We start from the raw sequence: 26,656 nt of genomic DNA on the forward strand, positions 1-26,656 counted from the left end.
ACTCTATACTATGAAGAATGCAACATATGCAATTTCTCTGAACAACTACGTAATCCTCCAAACATTGTTTCATTTTTTTTTAAACAATATTTCTCATTGCAGAAGACTGGGTTAAAATTAGATTCATCCTGTCACTTAGTGGGAGCTCAAATCAGACTGGATCCGACTGAGTGAACCAATACACCATCATTGTCCATGGCGCAACATATATTGTTTCAACCAAAGTTTACTATTATAAATATAATATGCTTGGATACATACATCAACCCTCTGCAATTAAAAAAAACACATCTGTGCTAAAAAAATAAATAATAAATGAGAGATTATGTGATAAATGTGAGAAAAAAGGCTAGGTAACATAAATGAAAAAAAATATCATGCCACTAAACGCGATTAAAGTAATTCATTCACTCATTTTCCGTACCACGCATCCTCTTAAGGGTTGATGAATAGATAGAGCCTATCTTAGGGTGAAAAATAAACTACACCCACAACAAAACTTCTACTTTAAACTTCTATATTTAAGTCTGCCAGGAAAACAGTAATTTAATGAGAAGGCATCAATAATAACAATAGTAGAATATAAGCATCCTGTTTGTGGTCATTAATAATAAAAAAGCCATCACCATTTCTCTGCTGCCTGTCAATATCACTTTGTCTAGAAGGCTGTGTTCTTGGCACTGCACTTAAGCACTGACTTTTTGACTTATCTGGTCTTGACCTTCATACAAGGGGACATCGGTTAAAGGTTGGGGGTCATTTGTAGACCCTGCTGACTCCACTACTTAGAGATACAGGAAGTAAAAAAAAAAAACGGCATTCAAGGAATTTAACTTTAGTTCGTCCCATTGGCCACTTTCAACCTTGAATTTAATATACACCCTTCCTCCTAAACCCCTCTTTTCAGTCCCCCCTTCTGATCCTAAATCCAGCTTTGCGGCACACTCCAATGTTATCGACTCAGCATGTTTTCAGCGTGGTGTGGACGCACTCTCAATCATCATTAAGGGTTTTGGAGAGTCCTGGGGTCTGGGAAAGCATCCAGAATGTGTAAAATTTTCCATGAGGAAAGCCTTCAGTTGCTTTCAAAATCATCAGCAGTAGACGGAGATCCTCTACAAGAATAGAATGCCCCTTTTGTTCCCTACCGGAAGGAGATTTGACAACATTTTGATTTTCAACTAGAGAAAACAACCCTACTCAAGTTTCAAATGCAAGAACCTTGAATTAAAGAGGAAACAATCACAACTAAAACTACCCTAAAATGCAAAGCAATCAGAGCACATATGTTAACTGTCAGAAACTGACTGAGGCTGCTATGGATTTTTTTTGTTTTGGAGAATAAGGGTCCTCTGTGTCCTAGAGAGGCAGCTGGTACAAATCTAACTCTCTGATTAGTACTACTGTGCTGCATTCATCTACATTTTATGATATCGCCAATCACTACACCCTAGCTAACCCTAATATGAAAAGACACAATGCATATGCCTCACAGGACCAAAATGCCTCTTGGCCCTGTTGGCAGGTTTGCTATACACAGTCACATATCCTTCATACTGCTTTTGAGTATACTTTAAAATTAAATTCATTCATTTTCTGAACTGCTTATGCTTACAAGGGTTGCCGTAGCCTATCCCAGCTAACTACGGGTACCCTGAATCGATGGACGGCCAATCGATTCAGGCACAAGGAGACGGACAACCATTCACGCTCACACTCACAACTAGAGGCAATTTAGAGTGTTCAACCAGCCTACCAAGCATGTTTTGGGGATGTGGGAAGAAACCGGAGTAACCGGAGAAAAACCCAGGCAAGCCCGGAGATAATATGAAAACTACACACAGTGAGGACTGACCTAAGATCAAGCCCCTGACCCTAGAACTGTGAGGCCAATGCATTAACCACTGCCGGGCCGCCTAAAATTAAATTATTTCTTACATTAAATTTACTGGGGTCTTTTTTTAATAATTATTTTTTTTATAAAGATGTTCCGAATAATATTGTGCACAGTTTAGATTTGGACCAAAACAGTTGATGGAAAAAGTAGTGTTTTCCATCAAATCATTTTTCTTTATTGAAATATTTAGCTTTTTTTGTGTTTTCGTCACTGACCGAGAGTTGCACTTAGTCTTTATGTGAGGCAACCTGCAGTTAAAATGTTTGCATTTCCTGTTCAGTCAATAATTCCATGGCCAAAATGTATATCTTATTTAAACAGAAATTGTCCAGTAGAAATTCTGGATTTCTACAATTCATTGTTTATTTGGATACATTTTTATGTTAAATTTCATGGAATCCACAATGCACTGTTTAACACGGGTTTAATTTAATTCACCATCTTTATCTTCTTTTGTTAAAGGCAATTCTCAAGTAGAGGCAATAACACGTAAGCCAGCGTTCGGGGTATCACTTTCAACCTTGCTCACAACAACATGCAAAAGTAAACAAACCTCCTATCAGGATTGTACTGTTATTATTGCAGTCGAGGGGTTTAAAGCTCAGACTCTCTCCATCCCAACAGTGTTCCTGGTGGTACAGTAGCTCACTGTTGATAAGTTGAGTGATTTCTCAAAAGCTGTATAAAATCTAGGCCTGGCCAGTGAGACACATTTCCTTGGCCTGATGAGAGTTGGAGGCCTAAGCATTGAAGCGTGGGAGGCGCTGAACTCTTGGGGAAGATCAAGTGTGCGCCCATAGACTCCAAATCACCAGCCCCCAATTGCTGAGGAGCAACACAATGCTACATCCCTGGCGTTAAATCACTACTGCTGAGGTGAGGTCATCCGCCTGTCTTCCTCTCTAATGGAGAGCTCAGCTCACTTTTGCTAAGCGGTAATGCATAGAGAAGGGGAGCAGCAGGCACTGTGAGCTACCTTCCAATCTTATTTATTGTAACTTAGGACTCATTTGAGGAGTTTGAAAAGAGAACTGGGAGCGGCAGATGCCTTTGGAGTATGCTGTTACCACCGCATACTTACCAAGACTCCAGGAGCTCACCGCAGAATGCATGAGCATATGACAGGTGATGCAAATCGGTAGTATATTGAGGTCTTCTATGTGGCGTCTACGCTGTCCTTGGTCAATCAATACACATTCCTCTGCGTCCCTAATGCAAGTGTAATCACTGATAGAATACATTTGGCCACTGACTGAAGAAAAATTGAGCCCACTAAGTGACAATGGATGGAGTAAAAGGGAAGGAAAACTTGGTTACCCATTTCAACATGGCAATTCAATGGCTTTCTAGCACATCTTATTTACTGTACATTTGTGTAAAAGGACACCTACACAAAATCAAAAATAAAGCTGCAGTTTCACCTAATTTAATTAGATGAAATGAGAGCTTCAGTAGGCTAGGTCAAGAGGCTAGCGGTACAAAGTCCTAAATTGATACAGTTAGAATGAAACAAAACCAATTTTGGACACTTTTCTTAAATTAAATCTCAGATTTGCAATATTGATCTAGTTCATTCATTGCATGGACATCTCTTGACAACCGTTTCTCATTCAATACTTGTTCTCATCTCATTTTTTGAACTGCTTTATCCTCACTAGAGTCGTGGGGGGTGCTGGACCCTATCCCAGCTGACTTTGGGCCAGAGTCAGGGGACACCCTGGGTTGGTGGACAGCCATTCACACTCACACTCATACCTAGGTGCAATTTAGAGTGTCCAATCAGCCTAGCATGCATGTCTTTCGAATGTGGGAGGAAACCAGAGTACCCGGAGAAAACCCACGCACGCCCGGGGAGAACATGTAAACTCCACAGAGGTGGACCGACCTGGATTTGAATCCAGGTCCCTCATTGTGAGGCTGACGCGCTAACCACTCACCCGCCAGGCCGAAATATTTGCGTTATATAGCAAATTAAGTTCAAATGGACTCAAAGTTAACAAAGAAAAAAATACACCAGAGAGCTTTATTGAGTGATTACTTAATGATTCAAATTATTCCTCATTAACGTGCAAGATATTTTTTAAGCAACCTAGTCACCAGTATATTGAGGATGCCCAGCTGCTTACATGTATACCATCCCATCTGAATTAACTAGAATTAACTACTAACTTATCATTTGACCTCAATACCTGAACAGTTCAGACTCATAACATTTACTCACTGATCCTCCTGCTCACCGATCACTAATATCTGTGGCTAATTATTATCAATCAACACACCACATTGAGACTAGTAATTGTTCCAGAGAAATGTCCCAAAAAGCCTAAAACGAGAGCAAGGCATTATTTATTTATTTATTTACATGCTGGCTGGGTTGATTTATTTAATTCTTATCCAGCATGCCCAAATTTTACATATCATTCATTATACATGCCAATATTTAAACTGTGAGATATTTACCGCCGAATTGTGTTTGAGCTGGTTTCACCAACTGAGTAGTCTGTTCCAATTTTTCAGCACTGCCATAAAAAAAAACACATCCACAAACAAGCATTAAGCAAACAAAGCTGATAACATCATTCTTTTTCTGCATTGCCTCTTTATGATGACAAATGGGACTCATCAACACCGGCAGATCTGCTGACAACACAACTAGAGTTCAGCAGCAACAACTCCCCATTCGCGTTTCCCTCATGCCTACCTTTCGCCTTTGTGAGTTGTTGACATGTGTGCGCGTGCACACACATTCGAGCCTAGCAACGTTTACAGGAAGGGTGATGAGGAGAGAGTTCAATGGGGGTCTATTACAATGCTGAGGTTTGTAATAATTTCAAACTGCCAAAATCTACTGGATGTACTGTGAATACACATCATAACAACAAATTGTGCTTCTGCTAACATAGATAACAGGTTGGGGACCTTTGGGAAAAGCTGTGGGGTGGACACAGGAGGCAATAAACCCAGCCACATACTCCCGTGGGTGTGTCTGATCTCATTGCCAGGGGTAGACCCATGACCCTTTACATTCCCTTGATGACGACAGCTGCGTGGCCTGGATTCCAGAGGGGAAAGACGGGAAAAGAAGGCCTCTACTTCTGAGCTCCCGACATCCCTCCCAAAAAGCCAGGCGGGGGTTAGGAAACCCCTACCTATTGTTTTGCTTCCTTCATTAGATGATATGTCAACAGTTTGGTTTGCTACACGTGTGCCACTATTTTCATTCTGCTGAAACCTGGCTGACCCCAGTTTGTTTCTCTCTGATGTTTTGACAGATTGTTTCAAAATCCTTTCAATCGAATGTTGTGCTTCAAGCTAAAGCAACTGGGTCATAAATAGTTTGACATACTGGAGAAACCTTTCTTGACAAAAATGAAACAATTATTTTCATGCTTTAAGTTTCTGCTTGAACAACAGACGTATTGTAATGAAAATCTGTAGTCTTTGTCCCATAAGTAGTTGAGAGGTAAATGAGTGTAAAAATGGGTGATGTTTTATAATTAAATACATTTGAATGCAATCAATGTTCTGACTCAGAACTACTGAGGAAATAATGTACATGTATATAATAGGATATTTAAGATAAAGAGTCTTACATCTACTTTGACATTGTTTTTAAACCATTAATATGTTAAAACTCACCATCATCTAGGTACATCTGGTCCAGTTCTTGGGGCTCCTGTTTGACGGTAATGGCAGGTGGCCTTGAATCCTCATGTAGCAAGTTGGGTGAATTTGCTTCAGTTTGGCCCAAGGTGGTTGCTGCCTGAGCCTGGCTGGGGCTGTAGGCCTGAACAAATTGACTCTCTGCAGACCCACTTGGAGTAGAAGCATGGGAGGCTGGGGAGGATGAAGGACTACTGTTGGCATAGACAGGTTGGAATACATGGGTTCCTGGACTGTTGAGGGGACTAGGACTTTCCTGAGTTTGGAGCATAGCTAGGGGTGAGCTGTGGTCAGGAGATGCTGGGTGGCTAATAATTGCCCTGCCATTTTCTTGGAAGGTTGTCACAATCTGAACTGAGGGGGCTGAATGGGTTGGACTATTTGGCAGGCACTTGCTGTATGCCACAGGAGAGAGGTCGTGCAGGGTTGGGCTAGAATTGGGTGAGGATGATGGTATGGCAGCATTGAGAGAAGGGCATGGAGGGTAGCCACTGGCCAGACAGGCATCGTGATCAGACACAGGCATGAGTGGATTGAGTCTCGGATGACTGAAGTAGGACTTTGAATGCATTCCCAGCATTGAAGTCCCCAAAGAATCATATTCATCACTGGGCTCTGTCTTTATCATCGGCACTAAGGGTTAGAAAGTAGAAAAAAAGATGGACAAGTTAGAACGAAATGTGTGGAGGCATTTAGATGGCACAATGCTTGTAAGAGGGGTGCAAAGAGAAATTAGCATGTGCACTTGTGGCATTGTTGATAATCTAAACAAACAACTAGTGTCTAGAGCTCAATTTTACTGTGAAACCCTCTGTACTCGATCATGAAAATAAGCCAAAGAATAGAGGGAATAGAAAAATGGATGAGTCATCAGAGTGGAAAACCACAGCTGTTTCTAATAATAAGACCTATTTTCTTTGGACTCTCCACTAGCTCTGATATCCAATAAAACATTACTTTAAAGCAGAAGGTTGCTGCTGTCTAAAAAGGAACCACAGGTCCCTTGGATTTCTCTGCACTCTAGAATCTATTGTTTTTCTTAGGACCCATTATTACTTGCCCCTGATTGGGTTGCCTGCAATTTTTAATGAGCCTAAAAATGGTGTATGTGATTTTAGGAACTTCAGGTTCCACTGAATGCTGGAGAGCCAGTGACCTCACTTGATCATGCTGTCTCTGGAACATCTATGCACAACATTCGGCAAAGTTTCCTCAAACTTTCTGCCTGACAGGCATCACGTGCTTTTCTTCAATCAGTTTTTGACATAGAGTGGACAGTACTTGACACGGTTTATTGTGGTGTCAGGCTTTCTCATTCTCTCTCAGTTACTAACAGAACCCCAGTGTAGAGTAAATTGTGAAAATAGTCAGCGACCAAGACAGAGAGACCAAGAAGTCTCCTCGTTAGAAAAAAAGAAGACAAATATGGAAGACAGGCTCTGAATCATATTATCACTCTTAATACACACTTTAAACGATTTGTTTTACTGTAAACACAATTTATATTAATTTATAGTTTTTGAGTATAACAGTGATTTAGTGAAACAAAGTGAACAGGGGTAAATCAAACCAAGTAAAAGAAAGTTTTACAATGTTTTTTTTGGTGGAGGAAGATTTAAAAGACAGTAATCATGCCTATCTGCCTCTGGGGTCCTGAGCTGTGGTGCAGTGATAACAAAGAAGGGAGCCCATTTACGTCAGTCCTGTCTTCTTTCAGAGCCCAGGGAACAGGTTGTCTGAAGAGCATCGTAAGGCAAGTCCCATGATTCAAGGGAGTCTGCTTTCATGCCTGGGGAATAACATAACGCTCTAAGGCCACTCTACTGTCACACCATCATTTCCAGTTCTCCTTTGCTCCCTATTCTCTCATTCCAATAAATGGGGAAGGTCCATGGAATGAATTGTTGGACTTTTGGTTAAAATTATAAGTAATATTAAAAGAGCATTGCAGCCATGGCAGAGTTGGTAGCTCGAGCTGTCCTGGGACCGAAAGGTCCCAGGTTCATTTCCAGGATTTGGCTGTCCAATGTCAAAATACCCTTGTGCAAGGTATTGATGTGCCCCCAGAGCCTTGTGGGAAGCAGCACCCATTGGTGTGTGAATGACTAGGTGAAGAAGGGTGCCAAGGCTATGAAGTGATTTAGGCATGATACAAATGTGTACATAAGTACTCTCCATTTACGATTTTATAGCTTCAAGGATTGCCATAATATCTATGATATATATATATATATATATATATATATATATATATATATATATAATGTATGGCAATTTGCATTTTAATCGCAATGTCTAACCAGACAAGTGCCATGCAATGTGTCAAATTAGATATACTAAACCTAACAGCGCTCGCTAAAGCCAAATGCATATGTTGCTCTCCTTTTCACTTCATATGAGAGCTAAAAAATAGATTCAAGTTCAACTTCATCTGTCTTCTATTCCCACTCCCTTTGTGTTATGCCCCAAAACAGCTTATGCTTTGCACATGTTTTCACCCCACTTTTTCTTATGGTTTCAATGGGTCTTATATGTTAAAATCATAACTACTGGGAACCACAATGCATTTTTGCTCTACCAGATTACAAGTAGCGGTTGGTGTGATGAGTGTGATCAACAAAAAATCATTGTTTTTTTGCATATTTGCTGACTAAATGGATTGAACCACATTGAGTCTATTTGGTTCATCCAAGTTCAAGGCACACAGATGGTACTTGTCTCTTCCATTCACTGCACTATAATTACTGATATCACAAAAAACCTGATTGCAAATGGTTAGACAAATGCACACAAGATTATTAGAGTATTCAGTGCACCCGGTGTCCCCGTATATGTCTGAAAACATGCTTGTTTACTGTCCTTTTACTCTAAACACATATACAGAGAAAACAGGGCACACATTTGTGTGAAGAATAGTTTGATATTACAAAGGCATTTCCAAACAGACTGTAAAAATAAAGGGTTACTGGGAAGCTCATGCTCTGGTCATTGCCAGCCGTTTTTGGCATCTGCTCTCCAGTGTGGTTGGTAAAACTGGTTCTTATTTAAGGATCAACACGTCATGTCTCACGCAAAAATGATTGGAAGAGCTATCGGAAAAAGTTAATCCCCTAAGTAACAGTACATGAGACACTTGTCTTGGAATAAAAGTCATTGGCCATAATATGAAATGTGCATTCACATTCAATTGGGGGGAAAAAAACAAAAAAAAAGTTAATAATGGCTTAGTAGTAGATGCAATGGTCAAGAGATAGATAATTATTATTATTTATTGTTCATTATGTTTTTTTATATATTATTTTTGTGAGATTCATTACTATAGTGAATAGTCCCTGTATAGTTTTCTGTGGAAATCAAAGCAGTCTGTGGAATACAAGGTAAATTGGAGAATATTACATTTGACCTATTAGTGGTTTTCTTTAAAGTAATCACGTTCCATAGTTAAATAGCACCCGCCTTCTGTCTCAAACCCATTGTTTGATTAAATATTCTGCACTTAATGTAATGTAAATAACTCTGGCTAAGGCCAGATCGGTTAGCACGTCGGCTCACGGTTCTGAGATCAACGGTTCAATCCCTGATGGGTTACGACCATATTATGTCCAGTTTGCATGTGTGGGCTTTCTTCAGGTACACTTGTTTCCTCTCACATCCCAAAAACATACATGGTAGGCTGGTCTAACACTCTAAATTGTTATTTGGTAAGAGTATGAGCGTGAAAGGTTGTTTGCCTCATTGTGCCCTTCAATTAATTCAAGGTTTCCCTTATGTACTGCCCCAAATTGGCTGGTTCTAGTGGAATGATTCTAGTGAATTATTATTCATTCATTTGTGGGGAAAAACTACTTTGAGACTCTCTGCAGAATCTTGCTCTCCATGAAATTAGTTTTTGTCCATAGCATATTTTTAGGGGTTCTAATTTTATATTTTTACTTTATATTTTTAGAGGCACATTTTCATGCAACAAATGGCCAAAGTCATTTTTTTTTTAAAGTGAAGAACACCCAGTTAATATATTTATGTATGTACTACTTCTAAGGGGCAGAAGCATTAACACAATCAATAAATATTGTAGATGACAGACTTCTTTAAACATATAAAAGAACACTGTGAGATGTTCAAATGTAATCGCATAAAAATTGGTCATGGCAAAACAAGACGTCACAACTAGAATGGTGGAAAAAAAAATAGTTTCACTTGCGTCTATGCCACAGAGGTGTTTTCTTTATTGTTCCGCTCTTTCAAACATCTATTTTTAGGAGGCGATTTTGTCTTTTTATAAATGAGCAGACACTATAGTTTAAAAAAAATCTCTATCATTTACGTCAGTGACCACAAAAGGTGCTTAGAGTAAGAAAATGAATCTTTCATAAAGAAAAGCAAGAATGTGTTAGCAGTACTGCATGTGTGTGGATGTATGCATAAGTATTCTCTTAAGCCTCACCCTAGTTTATGGCTACAATGTCATTTGTTTCCCGTATTACTGATATACCTCACACTCTGTATAGTAAAATTCTCAAACTGAATTTACTCAGATATTATTGTATTGAAATTATGGTTGTATTAGATTAACCTGGCTACTGTACTATTTTTGATAGTTTTCTACTTGACTACAATACTGTACTACAACTACTTTTATATCACAACTTTTTTTTATTGATAACCTAAAAAGAAAATGTATTCATTCATCCATCTATCTATCCGTTATTATGCGATATGTTTTTCAATGACTTGCATATCTAAAACAACAGTATCATCAAATTGCTCGTTATTGATACACCAACACATATTGCTCTGCATCAACACCACAGAGATAATTATGGTCTATTGGCCCTACCTGTGTGGTCTACCCTGCTGCACTTGTGGTGTGGTTGACTTGGCAGCAAAAGAGAGCACTTTTAATTAGACAGGAAATCTATTAGGATGTGTATTGGAGACTGATAAGACCTGTTTCAAGGCGGTACATTATATTACTATCAAACAAATATACTAAATAAGGCCATAGTTTGTCTGCCTTGAACTGGCTGAATTATCCACAATGCACTTATAAATCAGACAATCAGTGATCTCCTAATACGGATGTCCCTTGCCTTTCTCTCAGAACTTTGTCCAAAATGTTTCTTATCTCCTCCGTGCATAAACAGATCAGCTAATATTTCGAGACAACACATCTTATTAAAAGCTGCGTACTTGTAGCACAGTGCATGATAGCCTGGCAACACTAGAGCCATTAAATGCAGATTAAAGAGAGCTTTTTGCTGTCCAAAATTGAGTTGCAAGTAGAAAATTTGCAATCCCTAAACTAACTTTCCAAAGCAAGTCTTCTTTTGAACCAACATTCAAAACCAGAGTGACCAGACTGGAATAGGGCCCTTAGCCTCATGTTTCAGTGTTATAAGACAGACAGAAAAATGTTTTTTAAAAGTGGAAAATTCAGACAGACACATTAAAAAAAGTCTTATCAACAAGTCTTATCTACAGGCTGGCATTTCACCTGTGTACATTGGTCAGTTCTGTAAATACAGAATCTGATCTAGAAGTAGAAGACAGTTTTACACTTTTTCAATCCATTCTTTAAATTCCAATGTGAGGGCCATCTATGAACACTGAGAGAAGTATCCCTGAATTTTCAGGTTGCTACATGAATGACAGAGTAAAGCACTGCAAGTGTGAGTGCATATATGTCAATGTGTCTTGGTGGGTGTGTTGGTGAACCAGGCAGGTATTGTGTGATGTGGGGGTGCAACGGTAAGGTCGCGGGGGGATTGGCTTGTCTACATCAACAGTGCTCCAAGGCTCTGTCACTCAGCAAGTACACCTCATCACTGAGGAACGTCGGCTGACTGTAGAATAAACACACCTCACACACTCGCAGGCTACCATGTGCTGCCCAGCAATTATAATAAGAAAAAATAGCACCCATAAAGCACGCAAATTGTGTTTGAGATGTAGTAAAACTATAAGATACTAGAGAAAAATAAGGTATATAATTTGAATGATTACCACTGGGAGGAAGGTAGGAAAAGTTTTGGTACTGGCTCCTCTTTCTCTTGCCATTGCACACGTAGAAGTTTACCTGCAGCGGGCTGGATATTCTCTGGTTTCGGTATGGCGGGATCTCAACAAAAAGGGAATTCTGAAACAAAAACAATTTTTTTACCCTTTTGAAACAGTCAGACAGACACATAAATGATCCGAAGCAGCAGAGGCCATGAGGTTTGTCCAGTGGCATATTTGTGTCTGACAAACCCCAGGGTTTTAGATCCATTCCCATTTAGAGGAGATGGCAAACAATTTAGACTCAAAGAGCCAACATTTTAAACTGTGAGAGTCAAAGAGCCACACCTTCCATCAGAAGCAGCATAAAAAAAATCCAATCTGGCAAATTATTTTTTAAATATAATTTATTGTTTGATTTTTATAAACATGAAACGAGTCAAAGAACCACAGTATCTACAAAATACGATAAGAAGCAAAGAGATCCATTTTGGCCAGGAGCCGCGTGTTCGCCCTGCCATATCGCATGACCAAAGAGATATTGTCTTGTCCTTTTTTTGCACACTCTTTTCTATTTTTCATTTGACACAAGGATAAAAATGTGTTTCGGGTATTTGTGTCCAATTATCTAGCTGTCACTCTGGTTGGGATCTAAACAGGACTGAACAGTCCACTGTGACTGAGAGCAGGTTTACATTGGCCATAGCTGTGACCAAAAACGGTGGGTGGGACAGGGGTCTGCCGTCCAGATGATTACAAGGAAAATATGCAGGTGGTTGAGTGAGTGTGAACGCGTGCACGTGTGTCTGTGTTTGCTAAGTTTTCCCTCATCTTCCCTCACAGTGAAAGTTAGCACACTTCCAAAGCCAATAAAAGTAAATGCAGGTCGGCAGTCTGGAGTGCATTAAGGCAGTCTTGTGACATAAGAAAAGAATTCCAGTGCTCTCTTGCTTTCTTTCCCTACTGTGGTATTTGCATTTCATTGGCCTCACATCTCAAAACTACTGTGCCTTATATTATTATTTTTTTTAACCGTTCAGCTATATTTTTTTTTCAATTTGCAGAGTCTGAAAAAAAGAATATACAACTAAATGCAACAACCACCAGCTGCCCATATATATATATATATATATATATATATATATATATATATATATATATATATATATATATATATATATTTTTTTTTTCAATTTGCAGAGTCTGAAAAAAAGAATATACAACTAAATGCAACAACCACCAGCTGCCCATATATATATATATATATATATATATATATATATATATATATATATATATATATATATATATATATATATATATATATGGGCAGCTGGTGGTTGTTGCATTTAGTTGTATATTCTTTTTTTCAGACTCTGCAAATTGAAAAAAAAATATAGTAGAGATAAAATAAATTAGCGGTTCCAAACACACTGTCATCACTTTCAAGAATTCTCAAATCTCAATGTATTTTTAATATACATTTTACACCCCCAAAACAATTATCCTTTGCCTTTCATGGTGCTTTATTAAACAATAGATACCATAACTGAGGTCTCATACTGTCACCCAGCACATCTCATCAGAATCAGCAGGTTTAAGTGGCGAGCTAACGTTTGGCACTCATTTTCCATGTTTTTTTCTTTTAATGTGAACTATATGTCTGGCTATGTAGGAAAAGTCATGAGGAGATTGTCTGCATGCGCTTGTTTATCATCGTGAATTTTTGTGAATCACTGATGCACAAGCAATATGGTTTTCTTATGTTGACCATGTGTTAGAGCAGGAATTGAAAATTCCATCCAGGATTGCATGGGATGATCATTAGTGCCTATGTCGCAATGCCTTAGCAAAGCTTACATCATAAAAGGAGACAGATGAGGATACAGTGAGATAAGTATCATGTGTCCTTGGAGGATATGAAAATATGAAAGTCAAATCATTAGGACACTTACAGATTTGACAGAGTCCTTGTCAACTTTGGCTTCTGTCTCCCAGAGATGATGGCCATCTAAGCAACAACAAAAATAACAAAATGGGGATCTCATTAAAACCATTGTGGACATTTTCTTAACCCCATGGCAAGTTTGCAAGTAAATACCATTCATTTACATTTTATACAGTAGATTTATTAAGAGATTAGCTTCTGCTAGGACTTAATATGGAGAAGTGTCAATAAACAAATTTGTTGATTAGAGGTTCTGTCATGAAAGTTTAGCAACAGGACATATTATGAAAATTTTAAATGTAAACGCATAGCTATAAAGCCTCTATCCTAGAACTGTGAGGTCGACCACGCACACCACTCACCCCAAATATTTTAATTTTTTTTAAAAATTTAATTTATGGATGACTTTTTTCAGGATTATTTTTCTGGCAACAATTATAGGGTGTCTGCAAAATCACTGCAAACATTCTATAATTGTTCAGCTGCAATTTGATGCTACACTTTAAGTAACAATAATGCAAGGCACCTCATAGGCAATACGCTAGTGGTATTTTTTTTTTTTTTTTAATGTGACTCATTAGGGCAGAGACCAAAATCTCTGTCACACTACGCGAAGGAGCATAATTAGCAATATGCTAAAACTATTATATTTTATTACTGTATAGTAGCTATGACTTACATGTTTAAAAGGATATACCTCCATAGTAGTTGCTGTTGTGTTGAGGCATATGCCTTTGCCGCAAAATTTGGGAAGAAAAAAAAAGGTAAAGGTGTTTTTCACATTATATGAGATGTAAATGCATAAAAATTGGTGAAAGGTAGTTAAAGAAAGGGAAGAAGTGAGAAAAATAATTACTATACTTTTCTTCTATCCAGCCAAGCATTGGAGAGGGAAATCTTAGAATGCAATGTCAATTCCAAAACATCTTTTCAAAATAATTTCATCTGTATCTGTCATTAAATATTTCTTGAAGTTTTATGAAGCTTACCAGGTTTTTGATGTTTACTTCAAAGACTACTTTTGGCTGTAGTAAGGCACATTTGGAAAGGAGACTTTTGCAGTGGCATATTTCCTCTTCCCATTAACCATTTAAACAGTTCACTTACAATTACATGATGACATTTTTTCAATGTGGGAGATTTTTAACATCTTTTTTTCTGATGTTCTAAACCTTAGCCTGCATTGTTTGTGTAAATGTCATAATCAGTATGACCACACTCCCTGACATTTTAAAGTGCTTACTAGTAGTCACTTCAGTTTCCTTGACGACCGCATCATTTTCCTATAATTTTATTGTGTGAGCACTACTGCATTACTGGAACCCTTGCATTGCTCAATGTCTCTGTAATTGTGTTGGTTTTTATTGGGTAAGCCCGGAAATTGACTTTTTTCACACAAGCGTGCCATTACGTTGATAACCAAAGAAATTTTCATTCACTATTTTCCCCCTCGTCATCTGCAAAAAAAAATACCTTTAACAATGCCTCCTTTTTGGTATAGCTTTCAGCAACACATAAAGCAGCCACAAAATCATCATTTACTCTACCTTTAAATTAATGAATAATACACGAGGCTGCATCACACAGTAGTGACACATTTTTCGACTCATTTCTAGGAGGTATTAGGCTACAATCCAGTCTTGATTACACTCATTAGAAAAAAATATTGCCCATGCGTTGCTTAAAGGGTTTTAAGACTTTAACAAGTGAATACAGACAGACAGTCATCACCTAATTACACTTTATGTAGGGATTGGCTTCTGACTGGTACTGACTCAGTCCTTTTCAATAAGGTTTAATATTATCAATTATCAGTAGTACTCATTGTGCCTGAATAGACAGGCAGATGGTAGTAAAAAAAAGTAACAGTAGAGAAGTAGTAAAAGAAGTAACTCTGCAGCAATTTGATATATTGCACTGTGGACAATGAATGGGCATATAGGATTAATAAGACTGTGTGGTAAGTTGCATCAGATGCGCAGGCTAACCGGAGACTGTTCCAGTATTAGTCACCATATGAAATGATCCATGATTTATTCAAAAAGGTAATCTTGATAAACCATCTAAGGCCCCTCTCTACTCAATGGTCAGATTGAACTGTCAATGGTATCCTATCAAAAAGCTTTTAAACTACTGCACTAAATAAAAGAGACCTGGAAACACAATTGTGGGGAAAAAAAGCGTAATTCAAATTGGAAAGAGGAGTGGTGCTTTTAGTATATTTTTATGTATATCCTGAAATAAGGTTTTTTTAATGTTTAATATGTTTTAACATATTCTTAAATAGTGTCAAAAGTATTTGTAATAACCTTGTCTGCAGACAAATGTCAGTCTAGACACAAATACAGGTACAATACTTGGCACAATTTGTCTAATGTTTAGACTTGCCCCAGGTAGCCAGACTCAACCGTCTGGGTTCTATTAAAAGGTGTGAGACATAATTTATTTTGGATTTTGAACATGACAAAAAGTACTTGACGGTTTTGTAATGAACTTTAGTTTCTTGGATACACAGTATTTCTACCGCACAGATTTTTCTGAGCTTTGGCCGTAAGCTACAGCAGCCTGAACCAAATGTCGAGAAAAGTAGAATTTTGTCTGCCTGTGGCTGAGCCTCTGCGAGACTGCTAAACTCTGGGCAATGCTCCAGTCCAACCAGATGTAAAAACTATCCAGCTCACAAGGGAATTCCCTTCACTACCCACCCCCCCATTTGAGTCAGGGTGTAGGATTACCCCATCTCTCTATCTCGTCTGTCTGTCTATCTGTTTTACCTGCTGCTAACAATCATTCCATCCAGGAAAAGCAGGGCAAGCCACAACACACACTATATGAGGTGTGCCTGGTATTCCTTCATACTTCACCATTTAAAAGAATCTTAACGTTTAAGTGTCGAGGAAGACTTTGGCGCAAATTGATTAAAACAAACAACATTTAAAAAAACACACACATTTAAAAATACAATTTATAAAGCATTCTAAATGGAAAAAAAATCTATAATTTTATTTTCTTATTTTCTATTCTGCTTGAGATTATGGCCTCATACCCATGAAGCATAACCTTGCTGGTTTTAATTCGTTTAAAGTAAATCATTATATATACATTGCCAAATCAAAACAGAAGCTGTCTCATGTTACTTGACACGTGAAGCAGGTCTAGAGCAGAAGAAACAAAAATCCTCCTTAAGGAAAAATATTTTACAGAAAATCCAATTCAAAGATTAAGGTAAATTAGCATGTAGGGAAAAATATTTTGGTCTATGGTTCAATTTAAAAAGTAGGTACACAGTTATAAGTGGCTTGCTAAGGTTTGGTATTGAATTTCTTCAAATCTAAAAAAATATATATTTCAATGAAATGACATCAATGTTTGGGATAAATTGGTTTGCAAAATTTTATTACAAGAAGTAGAACAAGCTAAACACATCAACAGTGTCATCATAGAGTCTAATCTCATCTTATTTTAGCTTCAGCCTTTGGCTCAACTCCTTCTTCACCACGAAAGACCAATGCAGAGTCCGCGTCACTGCAGATGCCTGTTGATCTCCCGCTCGTGAACAAGACCCAAGATACTTAAACTCCTCCACTTGGGGAAGGACCTCATCTCTAACCCGGAGGGGACATGCCACCTTTTTCCATCTGATGACCATGGTCTCAGATTTCTTTACACGTCCAGTGAGAGTTGGATATCATGGCTTGATGAAGCCAACAGAACCAGATCATCATCTGCAAAAAGCAAGAATGCAATACTGAGGACACCAAAACGGACCCCCTCAATGCCACAGCTGCATCTAGATATTCTGTCCAAAAAAGTGATGAACAGAATCGGTGACATAGAGCAGCCCTGGTGGGGTACCAACCCCACTTGAAACTCCAAAACCCAAACTGTGCATAGAGGTGAGCCCAGCTACATCGAGCCAGGATTTCTAAACCTCACGAACTAGCTCAGGCTCCTTCCCAACCAAAGAGGTGACATTCCACGTCCCAAGAGCCAGTTTCTGCAGCCAGGGATCAGACCAACAACCTCAACTGCCGTCGCACCCGGCCAATTTGGCCCCTCTCACAGGTGGTGAGCCCGTGGGAAGGGGAGCCCACGTAGCCTCTTTGGGCTGGGCCCGGCCGGGCCCCATGGGTGTAGGCCCGGGCAACAGGCACTCACCCTCATGTTCCTTCTCCAGGCCTGGCTCGAGAGTGGGGCCCCGGTGACCCGTGTCTGGGCAAGGGAAAACGAAGTTCGAAGGTCTTATTCATCATCAGAGGTATTATGAGTCATGCTTTGTCTGGTCCCTCATGCCAGACCAGTTTGCCATGGGTTGCCTGACCAGGGGCCCAAGGCCCTAACAACATAGCTCCAAGGATCATTGGGCCACACACTACCACCGCGATAAGGTAATGACTCATTCGGGGGCAACAATCATAGAGTCTTGTGAGCATGAATGGGTTTTAAGGACAGTTCATATGAAATGTAAAACTATAAGCTCAATTTGGATGATTTGTGTAAGTAGGGCCAATCAAATATGTGTCCTTTATTTGTGGTAAATTTACAGAATGGAACAGTTATTCTGATCATCAAAAGTGATTTATTTCACCATAATGGTGAAGGTGCTGATTAATGTTCAGTTTTTGTAAAGCCTAACTGTACATGCATTGGCAGCAGTGTGTGTGTTCCACTTTGTGTTCAATTATGTTAGTTAATCGCAAGTATTGGGTGCAGTTAGTAACAAACTTTAGAAAACACAATATATAGAATAAACTTAGGAATTTAGTAATTACAATTGGATTATTTAGTTTTCATTATACTACTTTAATAGTCTTTCAAAAGCAAAACTCACAAACATTTCAATTCAATGAACTTTGTGTCAGCTTTTGTTTTATTGCCAAAATACATTTTCACTGTATATTTGAAATGTAAGTACGTGACTCATGATTGGTACAGTAGTTAAAAAAACATTAAGAGTACATGCCATGTGTTTTGCACATGCCACAAGCGCGAAGAAACCCACATACACTCACAGACATAGACATGAATGCTAATTTTTTGTCGAAGATTAAACAAATTGTACCTTTTGCAAACAACTGGGTTCAGCTCCTTGTAAAGTCCCAAAAATCAAAAGGGGACTTATCAGGGTTCACGAAAGAATTTTTTTTAAATGTTTGCAATGAATTAGTTGTGATTGTTGGTTTTTATCTTTTGAATGTCGTTGACCTAGAAATAAGACCTTTTTTATATACCAAGAGGCACTTTCATACCAGAGTGACTTAGAAGTATTGGGATTTAATTGTGCTTTGCAAAGATACGAGTTACCCTGTAATGATGACGGCAAAGCACCCAGTTAAAATTTTTCAAGTGTTTCTTCCATGTTGTACATTGGATACAATGTTCCCCTTTCTTGGGGGGCGATTTTTGACTGAACACGACACTGACATAATTATTGGTAGCCTAAACTTATGTCAAAAAAAGAAAAGAAAACCTGCAATGGTGACTAAAATGCTGTATTTTGAAAGTGATGTAATTGGCCAAAATGCATAATAACAATCTAAAAAGCTTGGCTAGGGAGGAGTGAACTGATGAGACATAAGTGGGGTTGTTTGGCTTGTCACAAAATTGCTGCGTTCACACGAAAAAAATACAGCATACAAAGAACACTATCCACTCATAAGTGTGGCGGGTACAGTTATATTCGGTGACTGCTTTTCTGCATTTGTCTCAGGATTATGTTGAATCTGGCTAACCTAAAAAAAAATCTCAATTGTTTTAAAGTTTTTTTGGAACCAAATGTACTGCCTGGCCATCCAAAAAGATAACCACCTAAAACATGGAGGTAAATACAAGACAAAAAAAAAATCCCAGACCAGAACATCAAACCTCAGTGACCTTGTATAAACAAACCTATAGTGTGGAAGGGACTGAAATAGAAAATATATATATATATATATATATTCTGGACCGATTCGGTAGTTGTTTTTCATTCGCATATTTTAATTATTATTAATGTTGACAGATGAATGCTTTTCTTTCTTTAAAGGAAGGATGCCAACACTTTTCCATGCATTTGTATATATGGGAAATGTGTTTGTAATGGGCTTTAGACCCTGCAAGAGGTAAGACATAAAGGTTACATAAACAGACTAAGCACTAGTCAGGCAACCTCACTCTTTCTACTGTTAGACACCAAGACGGTGGAAAGTGTGCAAGTGAAATGTTGATGGCAAGCTAGGGTGTAGCAGTGCAGAGCTGAACATTTTTAATGTCTTTACCTGATATTAAGGACAGGGGTAAGAAAAATATGAGGATAAAGTATAGGGTTGTTTGTGAAAAGAGAGTCAGAAAGGAAACAGTGCACTGAGAGAGGAAGAGAAATTGTGGTTGAAGGAAGGAAAATACATCCTACACGAGGTCATACATCTCATATGGCATGAGAGGTTAGACAAAGGTGGTCTGGGGGAACCCCCTTCATGACTAAGTTAAAGGCAGAAAAAGGAAGAGGTTCATTTGACCAAGCTAATCCACTTCCTCTTCCTCCACATTTATCTCACTCTCTGTGCTCTGTGGTGCTTTGACATTTTACACATGATTTCATTTTCTATTAGTTATTGTTACAAAACAAGGGTCCCCAAACCGGTCCTCGAGGGCCGCTGTGTGTGCAGGTTTTTGTTGCAACCGATTCAGAAAAGACACTTTAACCAATGAGATTTTTGCAGAAAACAAGAAGCACCTTGACTGCAATCCACTGATTGCACTTGTAGAACACCAGATTGGCGAAAATGTGTCCTCTTTATGGGTTGGAATGAAAACCTGCACCCACCCCCAGCCCTTTGTGGAATAGTCTGCCCACCCCTGTTATAAAATGACTAGTCTGTGAAACAAAAGTGGGTTTTCCCCTTTGGTGATTTCTCCATTTTAATTTTAGAATGAAGTTTTGTAACTAGTTGAAAGAGGAACAAAAAAATCTAAATCTGTCAAGACCTATTATTTAATAGCCCTTGGCAAGTTAAGAATTAAAATGTATTTCCTGATACACACAAAAAAACAAAGATGTTTTAAAAGTGGTGATTTCCTGTCACTGTGCTTGGTAGCCATAAAAAATATTGCAATTAATAAGTTCATGCTTACAGTATTTATTAATGCAAAGTCAATTATAACTATCAATGTAATTAGCATGAGATTTACATTTAAATTTGCATTATTTTATTTTTATTCACCCCCTTTCCTTTCTTGTAACTATTTTTGTCTGGTGGTACTTAATTTGAATGGCCAATGAAGGAAATGCATGTCAAGTATTGTTTTGTATTTGCTTCCAACACAAAATTTTAAATGTTTTGGTCAAACTTCACACATTATCTCAAAGAAAAAAGTGCAGTATTGACAGTCGTTAACATTTAGACAAGTGGGTTGAGAAAGTAACAGGCAAAAATAAATGAAGAGGGTTAAATTTTGTTTCTTTTGGCATAAGACAGACTTGGACAAAAAGAGGCCTTGATTATGGCGTAAATATGATGGTATTCATTCATTAAATTGTAAGAAGAGCCAGTGAACTGTCGATGGAAACTAGAACATGTAAATATGGTTTAGTTAAAAATAAAGTGGCCAAATACACACTACATGGTGCTTGATGGCAAGACCTTCAGTATTTTGAACTGTGGAATTGGATGAGGAATCCCAGTGAAGGGAAAGTAAAGGGGGCACATATGATGATTTGTTATTTACTCTGAGATATGGTGAATATACTTTATGTCATTGCAACTCACCCTGAGCCTTTTCTACGAACACCACCTTTGAGTCAGGAAGGAAATTGAGACCACTCAGGACCATCATTTTACCTCCAGTTGCAGGGTAACTGTCCATACTCTGCTTCTCCACCAAGGGAAGTTCCTGCGCTGAGCGCTGGGCTGTAAGTGGGGGACAAGCACATATTTAAATGTGGCACTTTTTCAAAGCAGAAACAAAAAAAATGAACAAAAAGTAAAAGTATATTCTCACATCAACAGGATTTATTATGAGTGGTTACAAATTTGTATTTGAGGTGTTTAGCAATTCACCAGGCCGCCAGTCCTCCCTGCATCATACTTAATCATCATTGTTGATCAATCCAAGAATGGCTGTATCTTTTGCAAAATAAATAAGGGTGTTAGGGTTATGGGCAGTGAAGAAGAATGGGATTTAGGACAACGGTGTAGCAGGTGAAGATGCCCATCCTGACGTGCAGGGGTCTGCTAGTAAAGAAGTCCATCCATGTTCTTAGTTGCAGTGTCTGCAATTTGTTAATCAGTGTGTTTCTGTGAAAATGATGCAGATGTCTATCTGGTTGTCAACGTGTCATAGTTTAATCTTGTCTTCTTGGCGATGGAGCTAACATTTGCAAGAAAGATGTTTGGAACCGCTAGTTTATTTGGGGGTCATGGTTAGCCTCATTCCGATGCCGGTTCATTTGTCCCACTTCAAGCGACTCTCACAGCGGTGTTATAGGGTTCCTCCAGGCCCATTTTGTCGAATCCTCCCTGAGAACCCCGAGTCAAAACCTTCTAGGGTACAGCCAGTCCAGTGTTGTTTAAGATTGATGAATTCAGATCCTGACTAAGGGCATATTCACACCTGCCCTGTTTGGTCCGTACCAAACCTAAAAAGTTGATGGTGCGCACCTTTGGGCTGATGTGAATACACACCAGTGAACTATGGTGCACAGCCAACAACCGGTCCGAGACCTCGCCAGCACGGTGGTCTCGGTTGCTTCCAAAGCTGTAATCACACAGCTCTTTGCACATAAAAGGCTTCCGTAGCCGCAGACATTTATAAAAGGTTGTTTGGTTAGAGATACGTCGGCTAACATGATTCAAGGTTCAACAGCGATGAGGAGACATAATGTTATCTGTATATTTACATGTAAAATCTCATCTCATTTTCTGAACCACTTTATCCTCAGGGTTGCAGGGGGTGCTGGACCCTATCCCAGCTGACTTCGGGCCAGAGGTGGGGGACATTCTGAATCGGTGGCCAGCCGATCGCAGGGCACAAGGAGACGGACAACCATTCACTCTCACCCGCATACCTAGGGGCAATTTATTGCGTCCAATCAGCCTACCATGCATGTCTTTGGAATGTGGGAGGAAACCAGAGTTCCAGGAGAAAACCCAGGCAGGCCCGGAGAGAACATGCAAACTCCACACAGGTTGACCGACCTGGATTTGAACCCAGGACCCCCACTGTGAGGTTGACGCGCTAACCACTCAGCCGCTGGGCCGCCTACATGTAAAATCAACATTGCATTACCCACTGATTCGCCAACTGTCCCACAAATGCTTCTAGTTAGATGAACTATATCAATATGAGCACAACTTTTGCCAGCTGGAGTTCCGCGATTGTTTACTTCTGAAGTTTACCGTTTGGTAACGATTGAATGATGTTCGCACATGCATATGTTTCTTATCAAATCCTGTGTCTCTTGTAAACATTTGTTCTTTCATTTTCTGTACTGCTAAACCTCACAAGGATCATAGGGGGTGCTGGAGCCAATCCCAGCCAACTAATGGCAGAAGTTGGGAGAAATCCTTAATAGGTTGCCAGCCAATGGCAGGGCACAAAGAGACGTACAACCATTCACACTCACACTCATACCTAGGGGCAACTTAGAGTGTTTATCCAGCCTACGATGCATGTTTTTGGGATGTGGGAGGAAACCAGAGTACCTGATAAAATGCCCAAATGGGAGGGAACATGCAAACTCCACATGGGAAGATCAGAACCTGCAGGGGATTTAACCCTTCATCTCAGAATTGTAAGGTGGACGTGCTAACCACCCAGCCAGGGGGCTATCTCTTGTAAAAATTGCAATGTGAAAAGTAACTTCACCAAAAAGTCCAACCCAAACGTATTTTTTTCCGGACCAAAGAAAGTGAACAATGGACATTCCTGGTGTGAATAGTCTTTTTAGTGTGTCTACACGCTCTGTATATACAGTATGCTTTGAAACATAAACTATAAATTGAGTCAGACAGCCTAGATATATCTGCCATCATTTGTTACTTTTCAAATTGCTTTGATGATTGCAAACATAGTGGGCCCAGATGGTCCAGAAAATAGGCATTTGTTTAATTTAAACATTTGATTCCTCAACTTAAGCAAATTGTAAGAGATATTAAAGATGGTACTACTTACAACACTCGATGGGGTTGGAGCAAGCTTGTAAGGACACGGTCCTGCCATTGGGCTGGTTGATGTGTACGCGGAACACCAATCTCACTCGAGTGTTTTTACGTCCAATGTCTGTTTCCCCTTTGCGAAGCTCAATGTCGGAGTTGCGCAATTTCAGAATGCCTGCACAATCAATTCTGTGGCAAATAAAAAATAAATGTTATAATTTACAACATTTCAAGAGGGACAACAAAGAAAAAATGTAGAGGACAAATCTGTCTGGTTAGAACTAAACTCTTGAATGTTTAGAAAACTGAGGTTTCCTAAGGAGAAAATGTTCTTAAATCCCATTCAAAGTCAATTAGAGCATAGTCATGATGCCTTTAGTCATTTATTTATCTTCCGAGCCGCTTATCTTCTTGTGGGCCATGTGATACTGGAGGCTATCACAGGTACCTCAAAGAAACACATATATCACTTTTAAGAAGCATACTACTAAACATTTGGACTCTGTATTATGTCCTTCCCTTTATCCTACAGCGTACATTATTATATGAGAGTCCTCTATATTTAGCAACATCAACAATATGAGGAATTGTTCATTTCCGATATATAGTTTACATGTTATAGGTCTGTAGAGGGTGATGGATTTTTTTAGTTGATGTCTAAATCATATTGGTGAGCAAAAAACAGGACATTTTCATTAACATATTCCAGACATTCATCATACTAATGAGTTGTGAAAAGTTCAAATAGTATGTCACTCTGTGCAAGCAGCTGTTTTTATCATGACGTGTCAACATGATGATATTTCACCATAAAAAATAAAAAGAATAGACAATAGTACATTACTGGGTACAAATTGATACATATATAGGCGTATTAAGGATAAGAGAAATGCGGTATCTCATCAGAGCTAAAAATGTAGGTTGCCTTAAAGAAATAAAATTTTGATTTGTCTATATTATGGTAAGAGCTACTAATCAAAATTTGGAAATTGAAAGATAAATAGTGAATTAGTGAAGCCATAAGTAAACTCACAAAGCCCTCATGTTGTTTTCAGGCAGTAGTGGGATCTCGAGAATTTTGGTGTTGGATTGCAGCACTTCATGACTGGCAGTGGAGACGGTTTTGCCAGTGATGCGGTGGACCTGGTAGAAGGCATGTGGTCGAAGGAGACGGTCATCTGCGGTCCCTATGAACAGCTGTAGAGTGAGTGGCTCACTTTCCATGTAGCCATAAAGCTGGGAGGGAAACAAACGAGCCAGGTAAGAGCCAACACCCGGTTTTAAGACTTACGTGAAAGGTAATTGCAAATTTAGAGTGCACTTGTGCATGTGTGTGAGTGATTTGGATGTATTTGTGTGTACAATGCACTCTATATTGAACAGTTTCAATTAGGGTGTTGAAATGTTGGACAATGAATGATATCTGTAACTGCCAATGCAGCATGCATCATTTTTTGACTGTCTAATGTAACACAATTATGTAATTTAGCCAAGTGTATAATGGCACAGAAATCTGGACAGATATACCGGGCTGAAAATTCTAGACGACAAGCGATACTTTATGAGGAATTTCTGACCAGACCAAAATCTGGATTTGTGTTGGAATCCATCTGTCTTCTGCAGACCTCCCAGGATATGCTCAGTCTTTACAGTTCAGTGCTTTTTCTGTGTTATGAGCAGATGTTAGGGGGGTGGTGGTTAGGGGACTAAATAATATACTATATTGACTTAAGATATTATATATTTGATACATCAAAGACATGTTGGATCTATTCAGTTGGTCACTTGACTATATGACTTCTGCTATGAATGATCACATACTCAAACCAAAGCTCAGCAAGCCACGGCCATCTGACAAAATCACACAAATTGGTCAATTACCCTAGAAAACACCAGCACATCACCTCAGACCAATTTTCTTTGAGCTCAGTCCGAGTGAAAACAGGAGTACTGTCGAAAGGAATAAAAGACGCCGGCTGTTGGCCTAATAGAGTGAGTTACCTAACAAAATAAATACCATATGTAACCTATGACATGATCAGATTAATGGGTTTATAATTAGTTTTGAAAGGGTATGGATAAGCTCCGAGGATGAGGAAAGCTGGCAGAGGACCACAGAGGTACAGTCTGCCACTTGACATTTGTGGAAATTAGTAATTCATTGACGCACTTGAGGGCATGCTTTGGGGATATTTAATTAGGTAGCTATTACATATGTTCAAATTACAATTCACATATTTTTTTAAATATTGTTGAATAATGCACTGGTTTGCTTAGGATAAAACATATTCTGCCTTTCAATAAGGAATATGCCCCTTTGTGAACTAACTGGATTTGGTCTGCAATTTAGATTAACATACTGCATTGGTCTGCCTTAGTGGCAAGGCAGGTAACTGAATTATTGAATTAAATGAAATGATTGCAATTAAAATGGCCTTTTAGAATTGTTTGTGATTTCAATTAAAATCTTTCTGGTCAACTTTTCACATGAGGAGCAATGTTCGCATTTTTGCACACGTGCAATGTAGAGGTTCATGTAAACAACACATGATTTTGAAATTGTCCGTTAACTATTCAAAATTACCGTCTATTTTTACAGTTCAAATTAATAAAACATTGTTATGATGTTTTTAAGGTGAAAGTAATTAAAATAATTCTCACAAATAAGAGAAATTTAGGTTGAAATCCACCATATTTTTAAGCATAACTGCACACTTATGTCAAGATGTAGCATGAGCAAATATGACTCACTGTGTATTCCAACTGAGCTCTATATACTACTCCAAAGATAATCTACCATGTCTAAGACTCTGGATGGAATGTAATTAAGATTTAATTTTTTAAATTCTGTTCAAGATGTTATATAGAGAGGTCACTCGTGTATCCACTCTTGAATGTGACTGGTCATGAGGAAAAAAATCTGACAAATGACAGCATGGATTCATTCATTCATTTTCTGAACCACTTTATCCTCACAAGGGGCAGCATGGACCTGATGATTTAATGTAACCCCTT

At 38.7% G+C, this 26,656-nt stretch overlaps 1 protein-coding gene across 4 annotated transcripts in view; it reads right to left on the reverse strand.

Moving 5' to 3' along the window:
* LOC144073585 (nuclear factor of activated T-cells, cytoplasmic 1-like) overlaps window positions 1–26,656 on the reverse strand; it is a 57,085-nt gene that overhangs the window by 17,351 nt on the left and 13,078 nt on the right. For 2 of the 4 annotated variants that reach the window (XM_077599547.1, XM_077599546.1), the window contains 6 exons: window positions 24,675–24,877; window positions 23,658–23,830; window positions 21,254–21,394; window positions 13,513–13,568; window positions 11,564–11,696; window positions 5,537–6,193 (listed from right to left, as the gene is read on the reverse strand). In XM_077599547.1, the coding sequence (XP_077455673.1) occupies window positions 5,537–6,193; window positions 11,564–11,696; window positions 13,513–13,568; window positions 21,254–21,394; window positions 23,658–23,830; window positions 24,675–24,877 (1,363 nt within the window). Of the gene's footprint in view, window positions 1–1,100; window positions 1,145–3,972; window positions 4,417–5,536; window positions 6,194–11,563; window positions 11,697–13,512; window positions 13,569–21,253; window positions 21,395–23,657; window positions 23,831–24,674; window positions 24,878–26,656 lie in introns of those variants that run through there. The other 2 variants (XM_077599550.1, XM_077599548.1) reach the window with 2 other exon arrangements.

The sequence above is a fragment of the Stigmatopora argus genome, chromosome 4 (assembly GCF_051989625.1).
Source record: "Stigmatopora argus isolate UIUO_Sarg chromosome 4, RoL_Sarg_1.0, whole genome shotgun sequence".
NCBI classification, from domain to species: domain Eukaryota; kingdom Metazoa; phylum Chordata; class Actinopteri; order Syngnathiformes; family Syngnathidae; genus Stigmatopora; species Stigmatopora argus.